Below are 13,885 nucleotides of genomic sequence, written 5' to 3'. Positions count from 1 at the left end.
TGTCATCTAGCGTCCCTCCTCAGTCCCCCTGTGCCACTGTCCCCCTGGCCCCACGCTGGTGCACAGACACAGCAGAAGGCCTGGAGCTCTGGCACCTGAGAATGTGGGCACAGGGCCTTGGGCGATGGAGCGCTGCACCCCTGAATTCACATGGTAGCTAATCAGTTACGGAGGAGGGACAGGGAAGAGAGGGGAGTGGAGGGAGGGCAGGAAGGGGGGTGGAGGGAGGGCAGGAGGGGGCATAGAGAGGGCAGAAAGGGGTGGAGGGAGGGCAGGAGGGGTGGAGGGAGGGCAGGAAGGGGTGGAGGGGGGCAGAGGGAGTGGAGGGAGGGCAGGGGGGAGTGGAGGGAGGGAAGGAAGGGGTGGAGGGAGGGCAGGAGGGGAGTGGAGGGAGGGCAGGAAGGGGTGGAGGGAGGGCAGGAGGGGAGTGGAGGGAGGGCAGGAAGGGGTGGAGGGAGGGCAGGAGGGGAGTTGAGGGAGGGAAGGAAGGGGTGGAGGGAGGGGAGGAGGGGGTGGAGGGAGGACAGGAAGGGATGGAGGGAGGGCAGGAGGGGAGTGGAGGGAGGGCAGGAAGGGGTGGAGGGAGGACAGGAGGGGGTGGGGGGAGGGAAGGAAGCGAGAGTGAGCAGAGAGGAAACTGTCCAGGACGAGGGGTCCAAGGCCTCCAGAACCAGCCGCCATAATGGAAACTCAGGGCCAAGGATTCTCTCCTCTGATGGCAACTCCCGAAATGCCTGCTCCCTTCCTGCTGCGGGCGGCCTCAGTGACACCGTCCACCACACCCACGTCTCTGAAGTAGCTAATGCTTGGCACAAAGCTGTCTCTTTTTTCCTGGGAGGAAAGAAAAGTGAGTCTCACGCTTGATGTGCTGTGCTGCTGCTCGGGGGCCACGGGCCCCTCAGCAACCCCTCCGCGCGTCCCTCCTGGCCCAGCTCAGGGCACACGGGAGGGGCATGACACTTCCCTTCTGTGAAGCACTGTAAAACCAGGTACACAAAATAAGTAACTTAAAGGGGAGAAGGGAGAGCTGTATTTTTATACATTATCATGTCTGTGGTATTTCTGCCCAAAGTACATAACCTAAATCAAATCCTGGGCAGAATTAAGACACATCTCAAGGCCATTCTGCAAAATAACTGCCAGTACTTCCTACAAAAAAGGCAAGGTATGAAAGAGAAGACTGAGGGACAGGGGGCTGAGCCTCCTGGACTGCACACAGTAGGTCCTGGGCCAGGGAGGAGGAACGGACGTCAGCTGTTATTGCTGGTGGTGGTTTTTTCCTATAAAGGACATTTTGAGACAGTAGAAAATTTAAAATGGATTTGTGGATTAGATGGTAGTATGATCTCTATGTTAATTTCTTGATGTTGATGGGTACACAATGGCTATATAGTGGAAAGTCCTTGTTTTTAGGAAATATACACAAGTGTTTGGGGTCATGGGCACAGGGTCTACAACCTAAACAGACGGGTGGACGGGTAGGTGGGTGGGTGGGGTGGATGGACGGACAGATGGAGCAAATGAGCTGAAATGTAAAGGAATGGGGAATCCAGGTGAAGGGTACACCCGAGTTCTTTGTACTAGTCTCCTAACTGCCCTAGACTTTAAAATTAGTTCAGAACATCACGTGAACAAATGAAAACAAGGATTCTAAACACTGAAAAGGAGGTAAATACGTTGGTGTTGGGAGCTGCTTCTATCAAGACTAGATCATCTCGCTGCCGGTTCACACACAGGTGGCAGGGCCCAGGCCGGAGGCAGGAAGCCTGTCCCCGTCCCCCTCCCCCTCCTTCATCCCTGCATGTTCCTGGCTAAGTCACTGCCCGCCCACGGACGGGTTCTGGAGGAGCACCCCCCCACCCCCCCACGGCCGCCTCAACCTCTGGTTTTCAGAAATCAGACTATTCGAGCTTGTGGATAAGAGAAAGCAGTCTCGCCGACTTCAACAAAAGCAGAAAAGAACTTAGCTTTATTTCCATCAGGACAACAGGAGCACAAACAGTACAGTAAAAGCATGAGGCATATTAAAACATAGCCAGCTCGGAGCAGTCTGGATAGTTCCTGTCATAGAAAAGAAGTATCCAGCCCCCAGATTCACATTAACATACATGGTATATTAATATCAATCTCTGTATCACACACCACAGGCACGTTTGCACACAGGACCACCTCCTGCAGCAAATTCACTCTAATAACAGTATTGGGGGGGAGGGGGGGAGCACGTGGCACACACAGGACAATGACCGAGAGGCCAGATAACCACATCCTTTATAGCCACGAGGGCCTGGGGGTCTCCTGGAGCCGCCCTGGGGGTTACACAGCTCAGAGGTTTGTAAAGGGTCAGAAGGCCCCTCTGAGACCCCAAAACAGCAGCGCTCCCCACAGACGACCACCTGACCGAACACCAGAGCTGGAAAGGGGCCGACGAGCTCGGTGGTCCCTCCAACCAGGTAATACTGTTTAGAGTCCGAAACTGAGGTTACAAGTGAATTTTTAAATGACTCTTGCCCATTTGGCTCTAGAGTTCGAAACACACTTTATGCAACAGGAAATGAATGAGAGCAATCAGCTGCTGGGAGGCATGCGGTCGCCACAAGGCCCGGCTGAGAACATCCCGAGCCGGGCAGAGCGGGCACGGCCACGGTGCTGTTCAACACCAACCTTATCACTTTACACACATTGCTCACAGACCGGACCACCTAAGGACATGAACGTTTTTCCAAAGGTTTAAAGCAACAGCTGACACTGTGTTATCTAGTGACCATGTCCCATAAAACAAGGATTCCACGAAAGCCTTCTGAAACAGGCGGCCTTGTCCGCTGCTGCAAATGAAGATGGAAGGCACGGCTCCTCCCGCCCCTCATCCTGAGGCTGGCCGACCTCCCGAGCAAGAGTACAACGAAATGATTTCAACCCATCGTCCCTCTGACACCGGCTCACTGATGGGCGGATGGATCAGCACCTTCGAACACCTTCATTTGGAGGGTAACCCGCCCACACTGACTCTGGCACGAATCAAGAGTCAGCCGCTTCATGATGGCCTGTTCGGTCAAAGTGCCGCCAGCCCATCAACAAGGTGAGGGTTGCTGACCCGCATGCACAGCATCAGCCTGTCCCCACCGCGGGACACGACAACGGCACGGAAACCCCGCACGGGGCCCCGGTCTCCGAGGCCAGCAAACTAGGTCTTGCTTCGCCGGAGCAGCGTGGCAGCGGGGCTGTGGCTGCCCTGGAACTTGAGGCTCTGCAGGTTGACGTGCGCCCCGTGCTTGAGCAGCGTCTCCACCGTCTTGGCGTGTCTGCCCCGAGCGGCCAGGTGCAAGGCGCTGAGCCCCTGCTCATCGGACAGGTTGAGCACGTCGGCACTGACCAGCTCCTCCACCACCTCCGAGTGCCCGCTGGCGGCAGCCAGGTGCAGCGCCGTCTGGTTCCGGGGCCCCCGAGCCAGCACATTGGCCTTCTCCTCCACCAGCAGCTTGACGGTCGCCAGGTGCCCGTTCCGAGAAGCCAGGTGCAGGGCAGTGCAGCCCTCCGCGGTCACGGCCTCCCTGCTGGCCCCCCGGTGCAAGAGCAGCCTGGCGGTGCTCGTGTGCCCGGTCTCCGCGGCGACGTGCAGGGGCGTCTGCTCGAGCAGGTTGCAGAGGTTGACGTCGGAGCGCAGGTCGATGAGGATGCGGGCCACGCGGTAGTGCCCGCGCTGGGCGGCCAGGTGCAGGGGCGTCCTCCCGTCCAGCGTCTGGGCGTTCACGCTCACCCCCGGCTGCTTGGCCAGCAGCTTGACGATGGGCAGGTGGCCCTGCCAGGCGGCGTAGTGCAGCGGCAGCCAGGCGTCCTTCCCCTGCAGGCCCACGTCGACGCCCCGGCGCAGCAGGATGCGCACCACGCTCTCCTGGCCGTGCTGGCAGGCCACGTGCATGGGCGTGCGGCCCTCGCAGTCGGCCTCGTTGATGGAGGCGTTCTTCTCCAGCAGCAGCCGCGTGCTGCACTCGTCCCCGTTCTGGGCCGCGAAGTGCAGGGCCGTCCACTGGTCCTCGTCCGTGGCGTTGACGCTGATCTTCCGGGCCAGCAGGAGCTCCACGACGCCCCGCACCCTCTTCTCCACGGCCAGGTGCAGCGGGGTGGAGCCCTTCCTATTGGTCAGGTTGGGGTTGGCGTTGTTGAGGAGGAGCCACTTGACGCACTCCTCCTGCCCGGCCTCCACGGCCAGGTGCAGCAGGCTGGCGCCGCCCTCCAGCACCAGGTCCACGTCCTGCGGCTGCAGGATCTTCATCAGCCGGCTGGTGTCCCCGGTCACGATGGCATCCACCAGCTTCCTCTTCTGGACGTCGGTCGTGCCAAGATCTGCGGGGAAAGCGGGTGCGGGGGTCAGACGAGGCCACTGCCCGCAGGCTTCTCGAAGCCAGGCTGCTGTCCTGATGCCGCCCCACTCCTCCCCACGGCCCCCAGGTGGCTTGTTACCTGGAATTGCTTAAGTGTCGTGTTGTCCCTGCTGGTTTGATTTTAGATCTAGTGGGCAGACCCTGCGCAATTAATGGCCCCAAGGGGCTCATGTCGATTTGCAAAATGAACATCGTTCTAGCCACGCGGCTTAGACAAAGGATGTAAAACTCGGGCCCCCCGCTGGCTGTCAGAAATGGCAGTGATTGCTAACAGGAGGGAGGGAGGGAGGAGGGAGCGGGAAGGAAGGAGGCTGCGACAGTGAGGGAGCAACAGACCAGCCCCAACACCCACAAACCAGCACCCGGAGCAGGGAAAAGCGCCTTCTAAAACAAAACCCCATCAAAATTAACATCAAAAGATAAGATGAGCTGAGACGCGCCCCTCCGACAGGCAGATGTTCTAACCTCCGAGGATAACTCATTCATTATAACACGTGGCCACAGTGAGTGGGGAGCCCATGAACAAGCAGGATGGGGTGTTTACCCAGCACTAGGAAAGGGCACAGGTCTGGCCTCCACAAGAGAGATCCAGGGTGTGGGGTTCGATTCGTCTGCTGGTCTGGCTGGATGCAACTTGGGGTTTTCCATGTGGAAACCTGAGGTCCGCCCCTGCACTGGTGCCGGCCCAGGTAAGACCCTCCTGCACGGCCAGGTGTGTGGCCCATCAATCCACACCAAGGGGCACCAGTTGGGCCAGCGCCCACCTCTGGATTTGGGCTCAGTGAGCCAACCATGCCACGGACACCCAGAACCAATCAGTGGAGAAAACAAAGAATTACTGTCAAGTCAGGAACCAGGACGCCTCATTCTTGCAGACGCTCAGGGACATCACCACAGCCTGCCCGCCGCCAGCCCCATAATCACGCTATTTCCCAGGGCACAGGGCCCCCACTCACCGCCCGTGGAAGGCTCCCGCTCAAAAGACAGGGACAAGGACCCTCTGGAGGAGAAGGCAGAATCGACCGAGGACACGCCCGACAGGCGCTTGCCGCTGTCCGCCGATGGGAGTTTGGATTCGGAGGAGCTGCGGCTGAGCTCGTCTGGGCCCTCGAGCGTCTGGGAGATGCCAGAGTCCAGCTGGGACAGCAGCTCGGAGAGGCTGTAGTCCTTGTCGAAGGCCGGGGCCGAGGCTCGCTTGAGGGGCGTGGACACAGGCGCCTGTGAGGACGAGCACAGGGAGGTGGATGAGGCTCCATCCACCACCCCAGGGGGGAGGCAGAGGAGGGGAGCGGAAAATGCAGTCCTGGTTTGTCACATTGGGAATGTAACACCTGCTGTCATACGCATGGCACCCTGGAGCCCAGTGACACCGCTCTGCCCCATTGGGTGGGAAGACCAGGTAAGGACAGACGGGCTTGACAAAACAGCGGGAAGCCCAGCACCAGGCTGCCCTGGACCCCATCCGCACAGGGGTAGGGCACACAGCATTACTTGGACAAAAGCCGGAGGGCGGGCCTGTGGACAGGCTGCAAAAGCATGAAGCTGGTTGCTGGGCCGTGTCTATCAGAACAGGTCAGTGCTGGTAAGAAACGAAGAAAAGAGGTGGGACTGGGGCTACCGGGACTGGGGCTACCGGGACTGGGGCTCCCCTGCCCTCCTCACATTGTCTGCAACCTGCAACCTCTCCTTTGAGCTGTGCACGTCTGGCTTAGGGCCTGGTTTGGGCAAGGGCGGGGTAGGGCCCAGCTACAGTGACAACGCTGTGACCCACCCTCTACAGCAGTAGTTGCCAACCTTTCAGACCTCGCGGACCACCAGCGGTCCGTGAACCACCGGTTGGCGACCGCTGCTCTATAGGACCTCCTCTAACAGGGACAAAGGCAGATTTCTGGTGAGTGATCGAAGTCTGAGGCGACTCAGGACTCTTCCCACATTGGGCCCATGTGACCCCAAACCCTCCCTCTTCTGGGAATTGCTCATCTGCTCTGAGTTGGTGTTTGGTGCTCGGAGTCACACCCACTTGTTGGATGCCTTTCTTTTCCTTGGGGGGTGGGGAGGGCCTGGCTGCCTGCCCGGGACACCTTTGCTCCCCAGCCTCACGCACATGCTGTTCAGCAGTGGAAACACACACCATAAATGCTCACGTCACCCCAGCCTCACACCAGCGGCCTGGGGCGCACTGCCCAACAGCAGATAACGCGCAGTAAGGTTAGTGATTACCAGGCTTCGCCTCACAGGTCCAGCACCTGAGCGTACTTAGTGTGGCCTACCCTTGGAGTTTCTTATCACACCTTACATCACCCGTGTGGCACTCACAGAACAAATCGTTCATGACAGGCAAACCCCAGGGCCCAGGTGCGCCACCCCCCGGCCCCCAACAGGGCCTGGCAGGGCTGGTTCAAAGGACATCCACCTGGCGGCATTAGCTTTCCATGTCACTGTTCATTCGTAACCAGACAGGTGGTGGGGACGGGACACAGCCAGGCAGGAAACATCTGGGGCCACCGAGCCTGCCAGGGGACCCGCCGTCCTGTCCTGGGCACAGGACTCCGGTGACCGACTGATGTGAGTGGGGCTCCCAGGGCAGGCTGGGCCGCAGAACGAGGGCACGAGGACCCAGGCTGGCGGGGGAGTTTGTGGAAAAGGGGCCTGGGGTTGGAAAACTCAATCTCCACGCAGCACAAAGGCCGCCTCAGGAGTCCCCGTACCTCCGTCTTGGGCTCCGGAGGGTCTTTTACATCCAGGTCCTGAGTTGCCTCTTTCACCTCATCGTCGGGTTTCTCACACAGGTCCTCCGTCTCCGAAGTGATTTCTTTTGGGGAGAAAACAAAGAAGGGCTCGTCACTTGGACAATGACCTCTGCATACGCTCCATACGAATGTGCCACCTCAAGGATGGAACAGGGACAAAGGAAGTGACACTCCAAAGCACCCATAACTCAGGGACCCGGGCAGCACCAGTCTCTCCACGGCTGGCCCCAGCTGAGCTCGCAGATCACCACCATCCCCCACAGGGACCAAACCGGGGCCTTCCATCAGCAACTTCTGCAGGTCTCACCTGACCCCAGTAGGAGTCAAGGTGTTCCAGATTCCCAAAGAAGCCCTCAGGAGTAGGGCGGGGAGAGCGCAAGCCCACCAGCACCCGGCACATGAGCCCCCGTTCGTGTGTCCCCCTGTGCTTTAAATGCAATGCTCAGTTTCAATGCCACCAGGATCTCTTCCCAACCAAACCACACACCCGTTCCATGGGGACAAGACCCTGAGAAAAAGGCAAAGGGAGCCTCGGGCCGGAAGTCACACCAACCCTCACAGAGGCCTCGCTGTATGGGAACCTGAACCACCAAGCACAGGCTCCTCTGGGCAGCAGGCCCAGCCCTGGCTGCAGCAGGGGTGGGCGGCTAGAGCTGACCTTCCAGTTCCAGCTGCCCACCCGGCCCTGTCACCGAGGGCCATGGGCAGGTGCCAGGGCCAAGCCGATCCTGCAGGCCTGGCTGGGAACACCGTCTCTCACGGCCTCCTCCTCTGGCCCTCTCCCCAGCCCCATTCTGGTCATCTCGCCCGGGACACCGAGCAGCCACACTTGGGAGCACTGCGCCAGCGCCGTCTCCGTCTCCGTCTCCGGTCTCACCTTGGAAGGTGGGCCGCTCGCGGGGGTCGCCGTGCCAGCATCGCTGCATGAGGCGCAGCAGGTGGCTGCAGGCCCGCGGCCTGGCTCTGCAGACGGGCGGCAGCTCCGGGCGGTGGCCCTTCACCACCTTCACCATGATGTGCAGGATGTTTTTCTCATCTGAAGGGAAAGGCACACGAGTCAGGGCAGAGCTGGCCCCTTATCTCCGGAGGAGACACAGCTGTGGGGAAGCGCCGAGGGGCATGTCTGGCCTGGAGACCACTGGTTCTTCCGAAAGCACAGGGCTTCCGTTAACCTTATGTTCACGGGGCACGTCTGTTCTCCCCTCCCAGGCTTTAGAAACGACCTAGCAGCTCCCAGTGGGATCCTCATGCTGTATCACAAGGGAAATCTTTCTGGGCAGCCAACGCAAAGGAAACCAGGTTCAAAGTATCTGACGAGACATGTTCCGAGTGGCCGTGCCCACCAGGGGAGGCACCTGTATCCATCCTGGGGTGGCATGGCCCAGCCCCCAGCTGCACCCATGTCTCCCTGGGATGACACCAGTCTTCCTGAATTCCAAGTCCTATCCCCACCCAAATGCAGACCCCCGGCTGGCCTTTGATTGCTCAGGTCTGGGGTGTGCAAATAGGGGCCTTTCCCCCCAAAATTTATCACATGGGGCCCCACCTGTCCTCCTTTCCAACAGCCTTCAGAGACACACCTGGGCTCATTAGCATATCATCACCATCATCATCATCCTGGCCACAGGCTGAGGGGACCCAGGGCACCCTCAGCGGGCCAGACTCCTCTCTCTGCTCAGCCGACACTACACTGTCCGTGAAGCTGGATTCCAAGAATCTTGCTCCCACCAGACCTCCCACCCCCGCAGCTCTCTGCTTTCCCACGGAGCACAGGAGTCTGCGTCCGGGCAGATCAGCAGGTGTGGAAAATTGGCCCAAAGTCCCTGACCGCTGCTAGGATCCGGCTCTGATGTTTTGTTCCACTTCCCCGTTAAATCTTATGCAATAACTACCTCAGGTATCGACACATTATTTCCATGAGCACTCAGACTTCCAAAAACCCAACGTACACTAAACACCTGGAGGATGTCCTGCTCCCACGCAGATGGGAAAAGTCCACCAGACGCCTTCTGCTCCCGCACCTTGAACTTGCCTATCTATCAAGCAATAGAGCACACGGGCCTGGCCTCCCGGTGTCAACATCAGGCACCTGGCTTTGAGTGTCGCGTCCACCAGATAATGTCATGCCAGACTAGCACCCTGCCACACAGACGTAATCCAGACCATGGACCTCACAGAGGAGGGGGGTTAGGAAACCGGGTGTGGGTGGGAGGACAATATGGACAGGACCCTACAACGGCCTCATCTGCATCTCAAGCGGCAAAGGCTCCAGGACCTGGGGCCCCAGATTGACTGTGACCTGCATTTCGGGGTATTACTGGTCAGGCCACAATATTACAAGTGGCCCAGATATGCTTACAGAGGAAAAGAAACTCTCCAACAAGGCAAAAAAGTGCCTGACTTTTACAGTAAGTGTGGTACCAAGTCGAGGCAGAAACAGAACAGCGTTTGACTAAAGGGGGAGAAGTACGTCAGCTCTGGAGGGGGTGCTGGTGACCTGGGTCACCCATTTGTGTCAGAATCACTGGCATTGGAGGCCCAGCACTATGAGTGGACTTCACAGGAGCAAACTGTACGCTTAAAAATGGTTAAGGTGGTCAATGTCACGTTATGTGTAACAATTAAAATCACAATTAAAACTTGGAAAATGTCAAAAAGGAAAAGAACTGGCTGGGAGTAACCACAACAGGCCAATGCACAGGCAGAAAGCAGATTAGCAGGCGCTGGGGGCTGGGGTGGGGGCGGTGGAGTGACTGCTTAATGGGCACAGGGTTCCTTTGGGGGGATGAGAATGTTCTGGAACTAGAGAGTAGTGGTGACTGTATAACACTGTGAATGCGCTAATAAATGCCACTGAACTGTGCACTTTAAATGGCTATAAGGATCAATTTTATGTCTGTGTATTACATCACACATGCAAAAGAATTAGCTGGCACCTGAAAACTCCACTGAGCAGAGCCCTCGGGTCTGTGCCTCCTCCTGTACATGAATGACACCTCCAGAACAGTCCATGGGCACACAGGACCACCTGCCGTGGGTCTCGTGTCAACTTGGTGGGCAGGACAGAGCAGCCCCGCTCCCTCAGGGCAGCCCCACCGTGGGCATGTGGACCACAGGCACGGCGAAAGCAGAGGAAGCGCCGCACAGCATGCCCGCCACTGTCCCGGGGGAGACAGGGGCACAGCCCCCGAAGGTACGTCCACTCACCTGCAAATGGCTTCTTCTGCGTCAGCACGCCCCAGATCACGATGGCGAAGCTGGAGGGAAATCGGCAGGTTAGTGTCTGTGAATAGAGCAAAAGTGCTCACTCAAAGCAACACGTGTGAAGAAAGCCCCTCCGGCCTTCAAAACAGAGAGATGACATCAAAACGTTTCTCATGATTTTTTTTTAAACAGGCACATGATTGGGGCACATGTCCCATTGGTGGCTCAGCTGTTAAACAATGGACCACACCTTGCCAGAGAAGCTGTAAGTTCCACCACCTCACGGGAACCCCGAAAAGGCTGCCACTGTCAGCTCATGGGCAGAGGGGCCATGATGGCTGAGTTCACATGACCTCCCTCCAACACTGGGCGCCCCGTGCTGACTGCAGCTCTGGGCCTGGCAAAACTTGCCCACTGAGAGTCCATCAAGGGCTGAGAAAGTGCACGGAGAACATGCTGGCAACCAGATGAGCCTTCCTGAGCCCTTCCTGGGTGCTGGAAATTATGTACCAGGTGTGGCAAAAGGTTTACAGTTGTGAGTTGGCAGAACAGTTTATTTTTGTATTATTATTTATTAATCATTGTATTATCTTCTATAAGAACAACAGTAAGCCTATTTTTGCCCCACCCTGTATATACATAATATAGAAAATTACTGTGGATACACCAACAAATAGCTCAATCTGATAAATTTTTTAAAAATTCTATAATAATAAAAGCATAATACGCTAATTAGATTGAACAGCCGAACGACCTTCCGGATGTCCTTCCAGATGAAGCCACAGTGGTGGGGGCGAGGCAGAGGCGGTTAGGGGCGATGAGGCAGGCAGGCGAGGGGTTGGGGCAATCAGTCAGGCAGGAGAGCCATTAGGGGTGATCAGGTAGGCAGGCAGATGAGCAGTTAGGGGCAATGGGGCAGGCAGGCGAGTGGTTGGGGCAATCAGGCAGGCAGGTGAGTGGTTAGGGGTGATGAGGCAGGCAGGCAGAGTGGTTAGGGGTGATGAGGCAGACAGGCAGGCGAGCAGTTAGGAGCCAGCGGTCCCGTACTGCTCGAGGGATGTCTGACTGCCAGTTTAGGCCCAATCCCACAGGGATCCCGAATTTCGTGCACCAGGCCTCTAGTAAAATATAAAAAAAAACAGGAGTCCAAACACTGAGCCCCACCCTGCCCTGAGTTGACAGCAGCTGTTGACAAGAAGTCTCCATTGAATACTAATGAAAATTTATGCATTCAGGCTTTTAAACTCTCCGCTCTAACATAAATAATCAGATTCCCCTGAACCCTGCAAGCTGTGACACGCACCCCGGTGCCATTCGCCAGCAGCCTGCGCTCCAAGCCTGCTCAGCACACGCACAATGGTTTTATTGTCAAACCGGTCCGCCAGGACTCGGGCAGGGACAGGGACAAAAGGGAAAGCTCCGGTGCTCCCTCCGGGGCCTAGGGCCACAGTCCCCTTGCGTCAGACAGCAGCCACAATGAGGGGCTTAAGGGCCTGCGTGCAGCCTCCCTCCCTCTTTTCTCCTCCCAGAATCTTTGTCATCAGGACCTTTACAATTTGGAAAAGGAAGGCCCGAACGACTCGGGACCTGTGCGCACAAGAATGTTTAAAACATGCAGTACCTGCCTATTTGGTCAGGGACACTGACCTCTTCTTCCTTTGATTGTCAAATTAAGAAATGACAACAGCCAATGCAACAATAGCCATTCGGTGTGAATGAATCAAAATTATACCCATTTTTTGTCAGACTGCCCAAAACATCTATTTTTTGGTGTGCTGCAGAATTCTAGTAACGAGTGTCTGTGCCACGGAGGAGAAAGGCTGAAAATCGCTGCTCTCGTGCACAACGCTCACCTACAAACAGGCTGTGGCTGTCTGTGCTCCCGTCAAAGGTAAGTGACGATAGGAGGTACAGGCTGCCGGGCCCCAGGGGACTGGGTGTAGGAGAGTCTGAATCACAGACACTCAAAGCAGCAGCTTCTTTCCACAGACAAGATACACGACCCACGGTTTAAAGCGAGTTTACAGTGCGGAAGTTGTCAGTCTGTTATGTAACTGGCCCTAATGGTACCAGCCATTCACATCCTCCACCCATGGCCAGCAACAGGCACATCCTGTGTTCCAAGGAGAGTCTGTATACCTGGGGCAGCCTATACCCACAGGCTAACACCCCCAAACCCTTTCATTTAGACTGAACCTCGTATCTGACGGTAGCAAAGAGTCTCTGGGAAAACTGCCCTTCAGAGCATGAAGAATTGGGGCAGAGAGACCCTGTGGGCCTGACACGCAGGGGCCTAGGGGTGGCACAGCTGTACACACCTGTACACGTCGTGCTTGGTGTCAAAGAGCCGGCTCTTCTCTCGGATGCGCTCTGGAGGCAGGTAGGCGATGGTCCCGAACAGGCCGTCCATGCTGAGGTCGTGTGAGTGGGACAGCCCGTTGCACTTGGCCAGCCCAAAGTCAGAAATCTGCAACAGAGCGGGGAGAGGCGGCTCAGCAGGCGCTGGGGTGCTGTGCCGGGCACCGCACTGCGGCTGCCACTTCAGGGGCCTGGTCAACATCCCGCCACGTCTGACGGTACGGGTCCCTGACACCCGAGAGCGAGCCATGACCCCTCTCCCTGGGCAGGCGGGCAGGCGAGCACGGAGGCTTAGGAAGACCAGTCTGAAGCCATTCGGAGCTGATGGATGGGGGGAAGTGACACTTTAAGGAAGGAATTCACCGGGAGCAAGAAACCAGGAGAACTGTCACCTGCCTCTGTCCACAGCCCACGTCGGCATGAGGGCAAAAGGCAACGCTTAGCGTTTCCGGGTTGTCAGACGACACATGAAAGCGAGGCTGACCAGGTTGGTGCTCAGCAATCCAGTTCCGCAACCGGGCCCGCTGGGCAGGCGGGCAAGTGGCAGCAGGCTCTTTAAAGGGAACTGCACCTTCAGAAGCCCTTTAAAGCGAGCAAAACACACACCACACAACCTCCTCCACCTGGAACGTTCTGTGATCAACAGACGCTTGCTGACTCCTCCACTAAACATGGCACCCAAATCAAGGGCGGAAACACATCTCCTCCGTCCCAGGGGCTACCAGCCTGGAGGGGCGCCTGGAGCCCAGCCACGCGGCCCACCTCCACCTCCTCGTCTCCTTTGCACAAAGGTGTCCTGACAGCTCCCAGACCCCCCACTGGAGGAAGTGAAAGCCACACAGACTCCTGGGGGGATCCTCACTGCCCCTCAGGCCCCCCACATCCTCGGAAGCCGCTGAAGCGCTGTGTGTGGGACTAGGCCACAGGCGCTGGCATTAAGGGGCTCAGAATCCACATGGAAAACAGCCCCTTTATATTCTCCTTCGAGACTGATGGATTCCTTTAAGCCTCCCAATCAGCTCTAGGCTCCTCCTCAAACACTCCTTGGAGCGACAGGAACTGGGGCTGAGCCAGGACTTCACTCTGGGCTCACTGTGCCAGCTCACGGTGAGCCAATGTCCCGATGTCATCATCGCCGCTGAAGGCAGGGAGAAGCCAGGACTGGCGGCCCGATTCCTCAGGGGCCTCTGACCA

General features: G+C 57.5%; 1 protein-coding gene across 4 annotated transcripts in view; it reads right to left on the bottom strand.

Annotated features, from left to right (window-relative positions):
* Positions 1 to 1,941: 1,941 nt before the first annotated feature.
* Positions 1,942 to 13,885, bottom strand: part of RIPK4 (receptor interacting serine/threonine kinase 4) — a 25,589-nt gene continuing 13,645 nt past the window's right edge. For all 4 annotated transcript variants that reach the window (XM_036347203.1, XM_036347206.1, XM_036347205.1 and 1 more), the window contains 6 exons: positions 12,652 to 12,800; positions 10,337 to 10,386; positions 8,007 to 8,165; positions 7,088 to 7,191; positions 5,336 to 5,597; positions 1,942 to 4,341 (listed from right to left, as the gene is read on the bottom strand). In XM_036347203.1, coding sequence (XP_036203096.1) covers positions 3,182 to 4,341; positions 5,336 to 5,597; positions 7,088 to 7,191; positions 8,007 to 8,165; positions 10,337 to 10,386; positions 12,652 to 12,800 — 1,884 coding nt within the window. In that variant the 3' untranslated portion in view covers positions 1,942 to 3,181. The remainder of the gene's footprint in view (positions 4,342 to 5,335; positions 5,598 to 7,087; positions 7,192 to 8,006; positions 8,166 to 10,336; positions 10,387 to 12,651; positions 12,801 to 13,885) is intronic.

Source organism: Myotis myotis, unplaced genomic scaffold (genome assembly GCF_014108235.1).
Source record: "Myotis myotis isolate mMyoMyo1 unplaced genomic scaffold, mMyoMyo1.p scaffold_m19_p_2, whole genome shotgun sequence".
NCBI classification, from domain to species: Eukaryota; Metazoa; Chordata; class Mammalia; order Chiroptera; family Vespertilionidae; genus Myotis; species Myotis myotis.
Note: the sequence above shows the minus strand (reverse complement) of the source record. Positions and strands in the feature narration are given on the sequence as shown.